General features: G+C 38.3%; 1 protein-coding gene across 19 annotated transcripts in view; it reads left to right on the forward strand.

The window, feature by feature from the left end:
* PLEKHA5 (pleckstrin homology domain containing A5) overlaps positions 1-18,108 on the forward strand; it is a 176,270-nt gene that overhangs the window by 71,671 nt on the left and 86,491 nt on the right. The window contains exon 1 of one of the 19 annotated variants that reach the window (XM_069807836.1): positions 11,755-11,858. The exons of the other annotated variants lie outside the window; for them this stretch is intronic. Coding sequence (XP_069663937.1) covers positions 11,839-11,858 — 20 coding nt within the window. The 5' untranslated portion in view covers positions 11,755-11,838. Of the gene's footprint in view, positions 1-11,754; positions 11,859-18,108 lie in introns of those variants that run through there. 19 annotated transcript variants of the gene reach the window in all.

Raw genomic sequence — 18,108 nt, forward strand, 5'->3', positions numbered from 1 at the left:
TTACTTAACCAAGGTCACATAGGAAGTCTGATGAAGCAGAAAGTGAAGCCAAAGGGCATATCCCTGATGCAATTAGCTTGATGTTGTGATCCCTGAATGACTGTCAGTGAAATACCTCAGGTACTGAAATGCATGTCAGTGCAAAGCTGCACCTGGCCCCATATGAAGAAAAGCCAAATATCCCTAGAGAAACTTTTTGCTCATGAGGCTGGACTGTTTTTGAGATATTAGCTACCAGCTTTGCATTATCCTATCTAGAAATTCCAGATCACTCACAACCCATTCTGCTGTCTTAATATGGCACTGCCCTGTAACATGATAAGCTTAAGGTCCTTACTTCATCAACTTGGGACCCTGATCACTAAGGTATTCTTGTCCTTGTTGTGTCCTGTAATGATTCTCATTTGCAGGATATATTCAGATTGATAATTTGATCCATTGGATATGTTTATTTCTCGAACATGTCTGTGTTGAAATCAAGTAAGAACAGTTCAGATTTTGTTTAAACGGAGCTATTAAATATATAAATTAGTGTGAGACTTCAACAAAATTACATTTATTTAATTTTTTTTTCGTTATAGTGACACATCTATTAGAGCAGCAATGTGTCATCTTCTGACAACTGTGTTGAAGTGATGTTGAGACGTTCTGACTGTAGTCCCCTCCTCCATTTTCACATAAAAATTTCTGAAAACTTCTACTGCACCTGTGTAAAGCTGGAACAAAGTCTCAGAACTGTATGAAAGAGTAATAACACAGCAGTCAAGGGAATAGAAGCTAAGAAATGTCAGAGTCACTGCAGTGAGAGTACATGGGGGTGTGTACATATGTGTATATGTTAGTCTAGCCAGTACTTTACATTAACCATCACCATGTAGTTTCTCTAACACTTCTAGACTTTCTGGTCCAGAAAGAACTTTAGCTTCCTGGACTGAATTTTTTTCTCTTGTTACCTCCATAGTTTTATTTAAAAGATTAAATGCAAATGGTAGAGCCGTTTCCTTGAAAGACATTAGAACGAAAATATTCTTAATAGTTTTGAAATGTTTCCAGCTGGTTCTCTGCAAAGCTCTGATATTCCTGTGGCATTGAAGAAAAGTTTACAATTAAGAAGATTGGACCCTTTTTCAGTGAAAAGCATTTCAGACTGCAAATAGTGTACACATTTTCTTTTTTTAATTTGTGGGACCTCTAGCACACACCGATAGTATCCTTACTGCTAAAAATCTAAGCATTGTGACTGGTGAATATACTTCCAGTTCTCTACAGCTTTCTCATATGGAATGAACTTGGAAGTTTAATTGAAGAATTACAGTAACAAGTAATAATAATCATTAAGACCCTGCTGCTCTCGATCTAGAAAGTAAATTAGTTAAAGACAGTAGATTCCTTTGCTGATTCTGTTGACATTGCAGTCCTTACTCTGGAGGCAGAAATTATAATTTACAGATGTTATGGTTTAAAGTTACTGACAAATAATTCTAGCATGTCATCTGTGTTAGAAACACTACCCAAATACGTAAAGAAGTTTATAACTTTAAACTAGATGTTTTTTTGGAATGTGCCAAATCTTTTATGACTCTGGAGATGGTTATCGCTAATTCTGTTTCTGTCAAAACATTACATTCATGTTTTCTGACAAGCAATATTCACTTGTGTAGCCAATAGATGTGGATCATCAGGATTTATTCTGCAAAAAGCTGAACTGTGTGGAATGTGAATAATCCTATAATTATTGGAAAAAATGTGTCTTCTCAGTCTTGAGTACTGAATATTTGATATCCCGTTTATTTTTGAGATATCAAAATGACTGACCTAACAGTATTTTGTCTGATGTATCTCAGTGGAACTCACTCATGGAAACTGCCAGTGAAGCTAAACAACTGCTGTGCACCAGTATGAACACTTCCAAAATCATTAAAAGAGAATGGGAGGAAAATTCTTACAAAGCTACTTCTCCCACTGTTGTCCTAATCCTCAAGGAAAGTCTGCAAAGTCTATTTGAAAGACAAGCATGGGAATGAAATTCAGAAATCTATTAGATCTTAAAACTCTTGAACTCAGTTGTTTTATATCACATTAATTTTCTTGTCCACTTCAGCTAATGCCACCATTTTAGCACCTTCCCCTTTAGTGGGAGAAAAAAAGGAATAATTAAAAAAAAAAGAAAAAATTATTAACAAATCTTGCTCCCCTCTACTGGACTCTAACTCCTTTTCTTCTCAGCTGGTCTGATAAACATACCTAATTTCAACTCAGCATGATGGTTTTCAGTTTTCCTAAATCAGTGAACACTGCTGCATTTATTTCAAGATTGAACAATGGCTTTTGCTTCGTAAGCTTGTAACTCGTTTCCAGCATTGTCAGTAGATGTAACAAAAGATGCTGATCCTTGTGTAAACCTTGCTTTAGTGGCTTCAGTGCTGCTTGTAGTAATGCTAATATCAACATACGACACGACTACACCATGCAGATAGCATTCATTTTACTGACAGAACATACTCTTTCCAGATGGGTTGGTCAGTTCGTTTCGTTCCTCAGAATAAATGAGGGGTGTGAAGGCTCGTAGAACCACTTTATGACAGTCCAAGGGCTTTGACTTAATAGCACATAGGAACCTCAAAGTATGCAAAAATAATGAAGGTTATTATTTCTCTGTGTTAGAAGAAAAGGGGTGATACAGGAATCCTTGGAAATAAGAGGAAAAATTCCAACCTAGAAGTTCTTTAGATGCAGTTTAGACCATATTTATTGTAACATCCTTTGGGGCTATTCTAACCTATTAGATAGTTTTGAGTTTGTGTAAACAGTGCACATTTAAGTATATTTAAAAGAAGTGCAGCATATAGGTGATTTTCAATACCTGTGTTAGAGTATTTTTGGATTGCTTAAAACCTCTGGTAAATTTAAGAACTAAATTTTAAGTTAACTTTCTTTAGGTGTACTTACCTGCAGTGGGTTCAGTTTGGACCAGTGAGATTTGATAATTGCTTTTCTTAAATACAGTGTTTGAAGTCTTGCATCAATGTTTTGGACCTTCAAATGTGGGTTCAGTATCTCACCTCATTTGGTGCATGAAATAAAAAAGCCCCGGGGCTCTTTCGTATCATTTCTAAGGTTACTGAAGGTGGCTGGTAAGTAATCACAGGATTATTCAGTTCGAAACTGACACAGAACATCACTTGTCCAACCTCCTGCCCAAAGCAGGGTCAGCTCTGAGCTCAGACCGGTCTGCTGAAGGATTATCCCATATGGTCCTGAGAGCCCTCGAGGATGGAGACTCCACAGCCTCTGGGCAACCTGTCCCACCACCTGACCGTCCTGCATGAAGAAGTTTTTCCTCATGTCCAGTCTGAACCTCTCTGGTTTCCCTTCACGTCTGTTGTCTCTCAGCCTCTGGCCGTGCTTCCCTGTGAAGAACTTGGCTTCGTTTTCCTAATACGCTCCCTGTAGGTACAGGTGGGCTGCTGTTAGGACCCCCGGAGCCGCCCGCTCTCCAGGCTGAACCGGCCCAGCTCCCTCAGCCTCTCCTCACGGGGCAGCTGCTCCAGCCCCGGACCGTCGTGGCGGCCCTCTGCTGAACTCGCGACAGTTTATCCGTCTGTCTTCTATCGGGGAGCAGCAGAACTGGACGCGGTCTTCCAGGCAGGATCTAACAAGCGCTCGCGGCCCACCGGGCCCCGGGGCCTTTCGGCAGAGCTGCTCCCCAGGCAGGCGGGCAGGCAGGCCGGCCCCAGCCCGTGTGGCCGCCGGGGCTCGTCCTCCCCGGGGCAGGGCTCTGCCTTCGGCCCTGCTGAATTTCATTAGGTTCTTATCGGCCCATTCCTCCAGCCTGTCTGGGTCCCTCGGTACGGTAGCCCCTGCCCTGCAAATTGGTGTCATCTGCAAACTTGGTCTAATCCACCTGCTTTTGTCGTTTTCTTGAAGGCTCCAGTCTTCCTCTCTGTTCCCCATTTGAACTTCAACTTCTACCTACTGCGTACTTGAACCCGTCTAGACTACGTGGCCATCTCTTAGTGTTAATCCAGCCAGATCATAGTCTCCAGGGAAATCTTTAGTCACTGCACTGGATGTTGGCTTCGGTGTCATTCCCTGTAATTCATTTGGGTTTGTGCCATCTCCTTGCTTGCTGCCGAGCCTTCACTGGATTGCGTAGTTTGAACAATACCCGATCTTGACCAAAACAGCAGTCCTTCCATATTTTTGTGACTAAATTGAAAACAAGTTTGTCAAAGGGTTGCCACAATAATCAACAGTGTTGCTTATTAACAACTGCTAACATGCAAGCATTTGCTTAGTTAGAAAATAGCACATAACATTTTTCATCAAGCTTTTCAGTAATATGTCAATATCCCTGTCAGAAATTTTGAAGTATTACAATGTTAGTTAGTGGATACTACTGTTGCATTCCTCTGTTACACAATTGCTAAATTTTGTAGTTCTCTTAAGCAGTTACTAGACTTTAGGCATCACTCCCATTATGCTTTTCCTTGGCTGCTGGCTTCCTCACATTGAATTCAGATTTCCAAGACTGTTAGATTAAAAGTCACTTTTCATAAGTGGTGTACAAATTTTAAATAGTGGTCAGTCAGTTGTTAGACAAGGCTAAATTTAATATTAGATGCCACTAATATAAGCCAGAAATATTTGAAATAACATAGTTTTGCAGTCAATCTTTGAATATAGAAGACTGCTATTTACACGTTTACTGCATCTAAGGTATATCCTTGAAGTTACACTAAATGTCAGAATTATTTTTTTAAATACCCATTTGGTTCATCTTTCAGAAAATACTACTTCTTGCTATGCTCACTGTTTTTTTAAACTTTTTGAAGTTTATGAGGAGGGGTACATCGGAATGCTGATAAGAGTAGGCAAGTGATATCTCTGTGGCAGCAGCTTTCTATGAGATTCTTTTTTTTAAACAGAAGATTGCTACTAAAACTTCTATAAAAAGTAGTTTTATTTCTAAAGATGGCTGGTTTTCTTTATCATAACCTGACGGAATGACTGTCAATTTTAGGACTATCGATCAATTTAAAATCTGTTTTCATTATCAACTACTTTATATTTATCAATTCCTAAAACTTTTTTGCATAAATAGGAGTTCAAGATGAATGTTGATTTAGACTGTTTATTTTTCATAGAACAAAAATCTCCTTTAAGTACTAGAATTTTTGGTTTGAAGAACCTTCAAGAACAGTACTGTATGAGCAAGTGATGCTTCTTTAATGGCCTCCTTCTGGATTAATTTTTGGTTTGGGTTTTGGGGTTGTTTTTTGCCACTGGGGGGAGTAGAAGACTGTCACAGGCTTCAGGGAATGGAATAAGAGCGTTTGTCTTCTGTTTCAGAAGATTCAGGTCTTAGTTGTGAGCTGTGGGAGACTGTGGGTCTTTCATGTCTGGCCCATGCTTGAAAACCTGTTTTACAGTGAATAAAGTCCCTAGGTAATCAGGTTTCGTGATTGCTTTTTTCCCCAAACAATTACATTCTGAATTTGGACTGGATTAAACTTGAAGCATATTTTAGAAAAGGAAGAGAAGAAAATATCCTCTACATTATTACTAGTATGAAGAGTAGATTGTGATTGGTGTTGGCTTAAGTAGAGTGCTAAAATTCTTCTCTGAAACTTTTTGTTGCAGCCGTGCCTAACAGCGAGCTCCCTCTCAGCATGAAAGTGCAATGTAAATGACTACGTCACTTGGATTGGGGTGGTTTGCTTTAATAGAAGATTCTGTAGCTGAGAAATGTGTATTTTTTTTTAATTAACATTCATATGGCTGTTGCTTTAACTAGATGTTTGCTTTAATCCTGGTCTTCCAGAAGTAAATATAAAAATATTGTTTCCTTCCTCTAAAAGCTTTAGAAAGGAGGAAACAAGTTCATTTTCCTTGTTTCTTTTAGTTTTTAAATGCATAGAATCAAAGGCTGAATACATGTAGGGTGCTATAAACATGTTATTTTAGAAAGACTAGCAACTCTAAATGCTGACTGTTCATTCCCAAGCTTATTTAAGGTTCTTTGTCAGTGTTTATATGTCACTGTAATTGAGAAGTGTCCCAGAGGCTGTTGCAGCCTTGCCTTCCCTGCTAAGGTTGCTGGACTGGTAATGTTCATGCTGCTTGCAGGTTCTATTACATATCTTCAACCTGTTTGATATTTGGGGCAGAACAAGACATGCCAGTTGCAAGCCCAGGTTGGGCTTTCCCTTTGGAAAAACTCGTTCTGTCTGTTCTGCCAACAGCAAGCAGTCAAAATTCCTACTTCAAAATTCATTAATATTTTTGTTCATGGTATACAGAGCTTAAACTAAGCAGAACAAGCTTAAGGAAATGCTAAAGCAACGCACCAGTGCTGTCATAGATTTACAGCAATTTTGTGAAATTTCATGGGTATAGCAGAAATTGCAGAAGACAGCCAGTAGGTCCTGGAGCATACCAGCAACCTGGGTTTGGTTCCTATGGGGTCATTTGCTTTTCCACCTCCTCTTTCTTGTTTTGAGAGATATAAGCTGCCTCAAGACCTTTCGCCCTCAATTTTTTATTTTTTTAATAGGACATTCAGTTATAAATTATTTTCTGACCAGTGTTTGAAACAGCTATGGATTATTATTCTAGGAACATAACCATCTGAGGGGACTGAGTGAGCTGGCAGATGTCACCATGAGACTGTTTTTTCTTTTATCAGTGTGGATAACCCTGATGACTAGAAAAAGGCAAACATTACTGTTTTCAAAAGAAGAGCAAGAAAGAGAATCCAGGGAACTAAACACTGGTCAGCTTCACCTTTTTTCCTGGGAATATTATGGGGCAAATTCCCATAGAAACTATTTCTAGGCTTGTAGAGGACTGGAAGGTAATTGGAAACAGCCAGCACGGTTGTATCAAGGAAAAATTGGTTGCTTGACCAATCTGACTACTTTCTACAATGACTGCCTCTTCAAGTGAGGGGGAAAAACAGTGGAAGCCACTTACCTTTAGCAAGGCTTTTGGTATAGTTTCATGTAGTATCCTTGTATCCAAATGAGGGGGTATGGATTGAATGAACAGACTACAAGGTGGGTGAAAAACTGATTGCACCATTGGGCTTAAAGAGTAGCAATCAATAGTTTGAAGTTTTAAACGAGTGGCTGTTTACAAGAAGTCTTTCTTGCAGTTGATACTGGGGCTGAAACTATTTTAACACTCCTCAGCAAGTTGGGCAATAAGGCAGAATGCACCATCAGCAAGTCCCTGGATAACACCACCCTTGGGAGGAGGGATCGGTATGCTGGAGGGCAGGGCGGCCATTCACACGGACCTCAGCAAACTGGAGGAGTGAGCAGACTGGAACATGCTGAAGTTCAGCAAAGGCAAATGTGCAGGTGGAGGAGCAGCATCCTGGAAAATGGCTTGCAGGTCCTGGTGGACAGCAACCTGAATGTTAGTGTTATGCTGCAATGGTGACGAAGGCTAGCCACGTATTGAGCTGCCTTCAAAAGTGATGAATTGAGGGGAATAATGTGTCCAGATTTGGTCCTGTCAGTATGACAGGGAGACAGACAAACTGAGTCCAGCACTAGCACGGTTACAGGGCCAGCACATATGATGTACAAGAAGAGGCTGAAGGGAATTGGTGTGTTTCTGCTGAAGAAGAGAAGGTAAAAGCAGGGACATAATTGCATGGGCTTTGTAGAGGAAACAGACTCTTCTCAGAAGTGCATAAAGAAAGGGCAAGAGGCAACGGTCATAAATTGCAATGAAGTACATTCTAACAGGTTAAAATAATAATAGTAAAAAAAACAAATCACAAAGCTGTTGAGCACAGAGGGGCTATGGAATCATTATTCTTGAAGATTTTTGAAACTCAACTGGACAAGGGCCTTTCCAACCTGATCTGGTATAGAATTTATCTCTGAGCATAGGGTTGAACTTGATGACCACAGGGGTCTTGTCCAACTTACATTTTTGTATGAGTCTCATTTATATGGGAAATCTTTTTGATTTAAGTTTTTTATACAGCATAGCACTTATCCTGAGACTGTCCATAAGACAGCCTGTTGCATTCATCAGAAGCACATTCCCTAAAGCAGATGTCTAAAGAACTTGGTAATAACATGAACATAAAACCCTAAATTCTGTGGAAAATACAGGTAAAGTTGCCATGTGGTCATCTGTACCTATGTGCCCAGAGCAATTTTATTTTCCCCTGCTCCTTTGACCCAGTTAATGTTGTTTTTTCTTTATATTGGCTTGACTGAAAAACAAAATCATTTTTCTTCTTATTTGAAAATAGCAAATTAGGTTTACTGGAATGGTCCATAACTCTCTAGGATAGATAGTATGTTCAACAGTGACAAATTGTGACCAGTTGTCCTACTCTGATTTAGATTTTCAGGATTCATCAGTTTAACTTTTATGATATTAAACTATTGGTTTAAAATTATAGTGCTTCAGCACTGGGTGCTATCTCAGTTTGCAGGCTGTTTAGAAGTGGGGAGTTAGCTTTTTGCTATGAAATGTAACTTTGTATTTTACTGAAATCAAAAACTGAAAAATAGCAGAAAGTTGGTGTATTTTACTACTAAGTTTTTCTCTCATTCAAAATTAGCCCTTACCTACCGGTAAGCTACCATGTCTCAAACCTGATAGTTCTGTCTTCCAGCTGCCTTGGCCCTGCTTGTCTTTGTCTTCAAACATCATGTGCTAATGCTTTATCAAATCTTAACTCTGAAATCAGGGGTGGAGGCTATTAATGAAACATATTCTTCTGGAAATAGCACAGCTCCTACAAAGAGAGGCATTAATGCCATGGAACTAACAGGACATTAATTACTTCTATAAAGCTTATCGTGTGCTAGCAAAAGAGGAAAAGCCTGCCAACTTAATTTCAAGCACTGGGTCAATTTTGTACATGAACAGTGCAAGCGAGAAAGGGAAGCATAGTCTCTAGTATTGACCACTTAACACATGACTAATGGTAAAACTCTTCAATTTTCCAACTGGTTTCTGGATTGTTAACTTTTGACTTCAAGTTTCATATTCCATACCTTTCTGGAAACACCTCTGCTCAGGTTTTGCACTCCAGACTTTTGCCAATTCTAAGTGTGACAGGTGAAATTGTTTCAAAATAGGTCACTTGCCTTAAGGGTTAGCATTTCTGGACTTTGAAGCCAACCTCTTTCTGACACAGAAAAGTTATATGATCTCACCCATTAAGAAGACCAGCCTCATTTTAAAACTCTTTATTTCCAGTTTACATATCTCAGACAACTTTCATCTGTTTGTTCTAACCTCAAGTGTTATTTACCTTTCCTATTTCCTTTTCCTGCGTTACCTATACTTAGCATCATCTTTATGTAGCGTAGTCCTGTCCTACTTCATACTGCTCGGCCAGGTGAGGCTTATTCCTGTTATCTTCCCTCTTAGAGTGAATGGTCATGTTGGTAAACTTTTATTTTTGTTCTAGTTTAGAGTAATAGGTATAATTAATTGGCATACATACATTACTTAATCATATCCTGATTCTGCTGTTCTTCAACCTTTCTCAGGCTATGGACCCATTAGAAAAGGGACAAATAAAGTCAGTGGGAAGTGCAGACTTCTCCGTGTTTTACTACAGAAGTAGCCACAGGACACTGAGGTAGAGATCTCAGGTTAGAACCATCTGCATGCATACAGGATGCCATTCACATTCTTATCTTTTTTTTTAGCAGATATTTTGTTAGTTAGCGGTATCACCTTACATTTGTACTCCTGAATTTTGTTCTGCCATTGTTGCTCCTTTCTCTTGTTTATCCATTTCTTTCTGTATGAAACTCATCTATTTCTTATACTTTATCAAATATAGCTCATATGTCTGATGATGCCCCTTGGCTTTGTCACCAGCAGACTTTATTATGTATGCCTTTCTTCTTAGTTACTAATGAAAACACTAATTTTAACTTAGTCCTCTGAACAGGATTGAATTCTGGTAGTAGTCTTCTGTGCATCAGCTGGTTCCCGGTTTTGTACTTGGCTGCTGCTCTTGAACCAGTTTCTTCCCTACCCCAGTGGCAGCCTGTTCCCATGCATTTGTTTCTGTTAGTTCATTCTGCCTTCCAGATCCTATGGTTGATACTCTTCACATTGAAAACTGAGGAGGAATATTACTCAAGTTTTGGTCCTTATCTCTGCTAACTCCCATTCTAACCCCTTTCTGACTGCATACCAGTTCTGTGGGTGGGGTTGGTTGGTTTGTTTTGGTTTGGTTTTTTTTTCCCCCAGTCGTCTTTCTATCAGAAGAGTGTTTTTAGTGTCTAACTTGAATTGCCATTTCTTTACTTTGAAGGCCTGTGTGTTCTTTCTGGTTTGTTCCTTTATCCTTCCCTTAGAATTTCTGATCTTACTCATGCTGGATCGTTTTTAAAAAGCAGTGATTTATCTTGTGAATTTGAAACCTTTTGCTGCAAGATTATTCTCTTTATAGCTTGCAGATAACTTCACTAATTATAACGTCAAAAAACTTCAGGCCTCTTCTGTAGTGAAAGGCTTGCACTGCCCTCAGTCTAGTTGACTGAAGGCAGTACTTTCCCACACAGTGCCCCCGTTGATTACTAACCAGCTCTAAACTAACATACTGTTGGTTCAAGACTGTTGACAATCTGTGGGCTGTCATATATAAAGATATGTGACATTAATTTGAAAATATTCATAAAGATAATCTTTGATGTTTATGATTTTAATATGAAAGCTCTCTGTCCGTACTCTAGTCTAAGTTTTGGAATTTATATAAGACCCCAGCCATCCCTGCAACTTCAACTCTAATTTTTACTTTTGCAAAAGTGCATTTTACATACCACATAATTTATTCATGCTGTTCATCTCCTTTTTGCTTTATACTTTTGAAGTAGAATGTTAGTCCATGGTTTTTCTTTCCTGCATAGAAATTTCCTTCAGTACCTCTGTTATGATCATTCCTTTCTTTTCTGTGGTGTTATTCACAGTGTGTATAGCTTCACATCCTGCATTAGTAGTTTGGATGCATCTATTTCAGTGTCAAAGTTCCCAATCTTAACATACAAGGATTACATTTTTTCTATTATTTTTTTTTTCTTTTCATCCAGTTTCCTAGCCTTTTGTTCACAATGGAATTGGGCAAGTGCTTTCTGAGGATCTTTGATTAGAGTCCATTGTGCTTCTGTTTACTCCCTGTGACTGGGACAAGGCATGCGGGATGAGAGAAAGGGTAGTGGGGCAAATGTTGGGGCAGAAGGAGGTCAAGAGAGTGAGAAAGGTGGCCCAGCTGAGGGCCACCATGTGGAGTCGAGAACTTCTCGGCTGAATTAGCTGGAGACTGGTAGAGAGATGCTTAGTGCTGTGGTGGTCTGCGCTAGTCTTTGCTCTTCCCCTCCAACTCAGGAAGTGTTTTATGAATATTGCTGCAACAAATAAAAACTTTGCAAGTTTAAGGTAAATTAGAAGAGTGTATTTAGATAACAGAGCCAGCATGTGTTGTTCTTCAGTTTTTCTGACTGTAACATTTTGTCCGACCTTGTGATGTGCTCTTAAAAATCTTTACTATTAGCTCCTGTTGAAACTTAATCGTGTTGTTAAATGTTTTGTCTTCCATCATCTAGAGGTAGAGATTTTATTGGTAGAAAAGAGTCGGTAATTTGGAGCTGCAGTAACATTTCAGAAGTATGTGACATCACTCTGGTATCAGCTTTCTCGGAGGCTAGCAATCCTGACAGCTAAGTTGCTTTTTCTCTGGGTCGGGGTTGTGCAGTATTCACTGGGGAGCGGCTTCCAAGAGAAGAGGGTTGTACCTCACGTCCTTATGTGTTTTTTGTTGTTTGTGTGTGAAGCTTTTTGTAAAGAATGAATTTCCCCGGAGACTGGTGAGTAATTCTCATACGTTTTAACAACTGTTTTTCTTTAGACATAAAGCATTTCTTCCTCCTTTGGAAAAACACTTTTTTTTTTTTTTTTTTTTTTAAATCCAGCATTCAATAATTCACAATATATTCAAAGTAGCACACAACATTTATAGCATTCAAGTTAAGATTTTAAATAGAAGACTAATTTTAGGTAGAAATTAAGTTTTTACTGATTTATTACTTCCTGTAACTGTGTATAACTTCCAAGATTTTTATTCAGACATGCTTGTCTACTAGATCATATGTCTAAGAGATTGAATGTAGCAGGAATTTGAGCTTTTTTAATTAGCTTGCAACACTGAATGGGAAGTACTCTCCAAATAGACACTTGTAAGTTGCCTTATTTTAATATACAGCTCATACGGCAATGTTAATAGATGACCATCTTTCAAATGTTATTTTGGGGGTTGTATATGTGTGTAGGGGGGACCAAATGGAAAAACAGATGCATTTCTAGTTAGTGTATGTATCTGTATGTGTATCATCTGCCAAGCTGTATGTTTATTTCTATATGAATGTCATATATTGAGCTGCAAAATCTGTCAGCATAAAAATTATTTAGGAAAAAAACCAAACCCAACCCACAAAACTGTATCTGGTTGTAGCTTAAGTTTTAAATAACTGAAATACACTTTAGTTTCCACTTCATGGTAACTGTTTTCTCATCGCAGAAGAAATATAAAATACATGCCTTTTTTTCTCCTCCCTAGCACTTAAAGGTCTAATTGTAAAAGTACTGCAATACTATGACATTCAGAAGCCTTGGCTGATTCCAATTTTGAAAGGGTTTTTATTTTAATATGCTAATAATCTTCCATATTATACGTAGAAAATTACAGCATACCTATCTACACAGAGGTATTTTGCAAGGGAAGCCCAGGGTTTTGCTGTGTCACTTTGGTTTTGGTTTCTTTTGGTGTTTTCTTTAAGGATGACAAGTCTTGATGAATGAACACATGCAAAAATATCTTATTCATCTGTTTGAAGATTCTGGGGAGTAGTGAAACTCATCTTGGTAAAAGTTAGATATTGATTTCCAGCGGGAAATCATTTCCAGACTGAATTTAGATGGGTCTGAATCAGAGCTGTGGGTAGCTATGTGGATGTGATAAGCTAGCTTTCAGAAGCCTGTGCTTAGGATAATTTAATTAATGAGTCAACTGACAATTTTTATGATACAGTGGTGTGGTGATGATATATTGCATGTACAGAATTGATATAATATTTATGATTTATGTGATATGGCAGATTACTATTAGCATAGAAATTCCTTTGTAGCTCTGACTCTTCACGTTGATGGCTGGCTTCCAACCCAGAACTAAAAGCAATGAGCTGTAGGAAATGCTTTTTAAATTATATTGTCACTAATAGAACTATTTTCTATGTCATTATAGTTTCCAAATAAATTTTAATGTTGAATTTAGATAAATTGTAATGGTTCATTTTAGTGAGATGTTTATCATACCTACTTGGCTTTATTTTTAAAGCTTGATAAGTTAAATTTTATTACCAGTTTTATCACTGTTGTTTTTAGTGTAATTTGGGCTTACCCGAAATAGGTTTTTATAGGCAGTTATATCAGACTGTCTTCAAAGATATTTAAAGTGTTGGTCTTTTTGATATATGTAAACCCTAATGAATGTGCTATTAAATGGAAAGGAATAGAGAAATTATACATGAATATGAGGTGCTATAAGTATATTAGGTTAGGACTCATATAAGTTGAATGACACAAATAGCTATTTTCTTGTTCTGTTGACTGGAATTTAGGACTGTGCGTAAGCTTCTAATTTGCTGCTTTTCTTTACCAAAAGAGAATATGCAGCTAAACTTTTTAAATTCATCAGGATAACTTGTTTAGATCCTTTCCAGGAAAAAAAAAGGCAGTGGAATGAGAGAGGCCTTTCTTAAATATAGGTCTAAAAAAAATACTACATCAGCTAGCTTTATCACATAATTGCTAATAAGAAACTTTCTGGTTTTGTTGGTTAACTGAATAGAGCCATAGTTTGAGTTAGTGTGGTGATGGCTGGAATTTTCCAGTTACTTTTTCCTACCTATAGGAGTAACAGTCTTGCTCATAAGTTTCCCATTTTCTTGCAGGATTGGGGGGTGGGGGGCTGTTAAGGAGAAAAGGATACAGTTTAAATATGCGCAAGTGTTTTTTTAAACCTGGAAGTAGATCTTATTTGAAATGTGTGGCTAGCTAATATAGGCTAAAAGAGGAATATATTTATGTATTTAAAGGTATATGTCACCAAGCCAAGTGACTGAAAGGAACTTCTGGCTTTGCTTCTAAACTGAGCCAGTTGTATCAGTCAGTCTGCTTTATTGGGGGAGAGGGGGGTGGAGAGCGGGGTTAAATATGTTTCTTCTGGTACTGAAACTCCTATTTTATCTAAATAATATGATCCCTAAAGGAACACAAACTGAACATTCAGTGTGATCTATATTTTCCCTTACCTGACTTTAGAAACAAATTTTCTTCATGAAAAGAGTGAAAGCTATCATTCTGCCAGAAATTTTAAAAAGCTTAAAGCGTGGTGTTTATTTTGGGGGGGGTGGAGAGAGGAAGGGGCAAATTTCTGATTTCATCTGAGCAGTGAAATAGTTTAGAGCAATGATCATTGAACAAATTCTTCACCTCAAAATACCTTCTGCCTAATGAGGAAAAGTATGAACAACATTCATGGCAAGACATTACCACTTGTTCACACTTGCTTTTGGTGAAGCTGATGAATTTATTGCTTGGCCTGAACATTTTATTTGATTTGTTTCATACATTGATCTGTTTTCATCTTCTAGAATGTTCTTTTTTCACAAAATACTGAAAATGCTTATTTTGTGAAGACCATTTTTGCTTCTATAAAATACATACTATGGGATCAAACTTTTAGCTTAGCATTAAATCATTAAAAACTTAGCTCTTTAACAATGTCAATCATTTTCTGGGTTGGAACTATCCAAGTAAAAGAGAGAATAAATTTTATCTGAAGTTGATCTACCAATTCATATTTTGGCTTGTGCATTTTCTGCTCCTTTAAAATGCATAAAGTAGGTTGGATTGTTTGATTTGGATGTTTTTGCCTCAATTATCACCAGGGAAAGGGCATGAAGAGGGAGGAGACCACGGCAAGTTTTTTTCCTGACTGTCATTGGCAGAGCATTTTCAGACTCCCCTGCCCGAGGCAGCCAGGGAACAGGAACAAATTGAGTGTTAGCATACCCTGCAGTCAATGGACATCTGGAAACTTCCCAGCCTAAGGCAATAATACGGCCAAACTCCCTACATTCATACTGCATGGAAGAGTTATTCAAGTGGCATTTTGTTTTCAACATGCAAGACTTACTTTTGTGCCCATTTTTCATGTGGAATGAGAAACTGCTGGTGAACTGTCATTCTCCCCCCTCCCCAACGTTCCATTGTTAAAATTCCTGACCCTTGCTTTATGAGACTCAAATGGGATAGAAGGAGAATTAATAATATTCACAAATAGTAGTTAATTCTACCCAGCAAAGACCTGCGTTGTGGAGTTGCTGTCTTTAAAGTTGGTGTTGCTTTGTGATCTCTCGATTCTTATTGAATGTCAGTCCTAAACATATACAGAAAGATTTGCAAAGGCTGTGTCTTCAAATGACCTTTTTATTGTAATGTCCACCATTAAGGAGAAACATTATTGTATATACAGCTCTAGACAGTAGCCTGTTTTAGAGATTTCATTCCTATTTTGATCAGAGCAGGCATACACAATAAAAGGCTGACAAGCAGTTAGAGCTGGTCCATGATACCTGTTTTGTGATGTGCACTGTGCCTGAATCTTTAGTGTACACCAGGAATCTGGGTTTAAAGCAAACAAACATACAAGCGAACAGTGCTCTTTTCTGCCAGGAAGGACCAGGGGTCTTTAGTGCAACATCTAGGTTTTGGTTTTGGTTTTTTGTTTTGGTTTGGGTTTTTTTTTTTTTCTTTGTAACAATGATGAAGTATTGTGCTACTATAAACCTTGCTAGCCCTAAGTATATTTCAAACCCCCCACACTTTGTAGCTAGGAGAGGGGGTATACCCATATAGAGGCTGGATACCCATAAAGAATGCTAGGAAATTGTGGATACCAGAAGAAAACCATTCTGAAACAATTTAATGTCAGAAGGTACATAACATGTAGAACTGTATTGAGTAGCTGTAGATCTGTAAAAATTCTGCGTAGCATAGTCACTTTATAGATCTGGAATATCTCTAAAATTGCTGATTCTGGAAACGTTCTGGAAGGTGAGAGATACTGTAAAAGCATCTTTTTTTACAAATATTCTGTTTTATAGTCTTGAAATGTAGCCTAAAATCTGCTTTTCTGATAGAACGTGTAATCCGGAAAGAAAAAAAAAATGACGGAAGAAGTTTTCACTTCTGGGTTTCGTATGAAAATTCACTGCCTTGCAAATCTCTTCCTTATGTTCATGTTTTCTAGTGGTAAAAGGAGAAATGAGTAATACTCCATATGGTAAACTGCAGTTAATTTATCTTCTTGGATACAATTTTACTAGTCCTTTAAAATTCTTTCTAAAGCCAGATTCAACATAAGAAAAACAAGTTCATAAAGAAGTTGATAGAAGATTGTGTTTCCCACCCAATACAAAGAGTGGTATTGGATTTTCTTTCTCATTTAAAAATTCCATTGAAATGACTTTGACATTGAGTGTGATGTCTGCCATCCAAGTGTCCTTTTGTCCCAGACCCCTTGCTCTGACACAAATGAAATGAACTGATTTGTCATTTTTACATATGGTGTTTCTTTATGAAATGAGTCTTTACCAGGACTTTTTTTTCAGCACCATTTAGTTACACTCTTAGAAATGTATAGTACTGATAACTGCTCTGACATTAAAACCATCACTTTTGCCAGCTTGAGGCTGAGGTTGTAGTTACACCAATGCAATACTCAGCTGTTGTCAAAAAGGCCGGTTACACTTCTCCTGGCTGCACCCTGTGCTGTGAGCCTGCAGGAACGGTAGTGCCATGAAAACCAACTCATTTTCAGTTCGGTGAATGCTGCGTGACTGCTTGAGCACTGGTGCCAGCACAAGAGCAAAGGGTGGAGTGGGCTTGTCATTCTAGAGCAGCTAGCCGTTTTCTCAAAGCGATTGTAAGAGTGTAGCCCCAAGACCTGGCTTTGAGCAGAAGACATCGACCTGCACACAGAGCATCCCTGCACATGTAACAGCTGTCTGTTGTTTGGGTGGGCCTGGCATATGCATTTCCAATGCAACAGCCATGTATGTACCTGCCTTACTGCTGCACTGAGGCTGAAGCCTGTGGTTCTTCTATCCCAGTTGCAGGTTGTGGGCTGTATTTTGTGTGCAGCATCGAAATACTTCTGTGTTACAGCTGCTCCTGTGTTATATTAATTTCAGTGGTCGGTGGCAGGTGTGTGAGTGTGCGTGCGTCACATCAGAAAATTCTAGCTGTTGGGATTAAAACTCAAAGAGTCATCACCGATGCTGTTAGCATTTTATTACTCAATATGTGAGAGAACAGCCTACCAGAGTTGGCCGAAGATGGCTTGTGTAGACTTTGGATGGCCCAGCACAATTCCAACAGCTTGAAAAAACCACCTGTGAAAGAAAACAGCTCCCAGCTTCTGGCTCTCACTGAGGTATGAATTTAATGCAAGAAAATGCTGACAAGGTCATCAGAGGCATCATGTCTTTTCAGAGGAGGTATTGACCTGCAGTTTTTTCTACCGCTGCAGTTAACCTATGATAGTAATTGGAAGAGACAACCTGGTGTGCTATTTTCTGAAGGGCTATGTGTTGCTGGGTCAGCAACAGTTTTTAATAAAAATTAAGTGTTATTTCAGTTGTATTGTGGGATAAGGATACAGTTGTGAGGGTCAGGATGTAAAACTAAGACTGAGTTATAATAACTTTTTGCTGTCTATGTTTCCTGCATAGCTGTCAAATCTGCTGACAGTTCATTTTGTAAATAAACTGTAGTTGTTCCTTTGCATTTATGAAAAAAATGGATAATGCAGAACAATCTGTGTAGGTGTTGAAACTGAAGATGTGAAAATACAAGGGGAGACAGCCAAGAAATACTTTTGTCAAATGGAAATTTCCAAACTTCTAGAGCCAATGGTTTGATTATACGAGACCAACAGACATCAAAGTGATTGACAATCTGCGTATAAGCACTAGATGTAAACTCTTGATCAGA

This window comes from Haliaeetus albicilla, chromosome 19 (genome assembly GCF_947461875.1).
Source record: "Haliaeetus albicilla chromosome 19, bHalAlb1.1, whole genome shotgun sequence".
NCBI lineage: Eukaryota > Metazoa > Chordata > Aves > Accipitriformes > Accipitridae > Haliaeetus > Haliaeetus albicilla.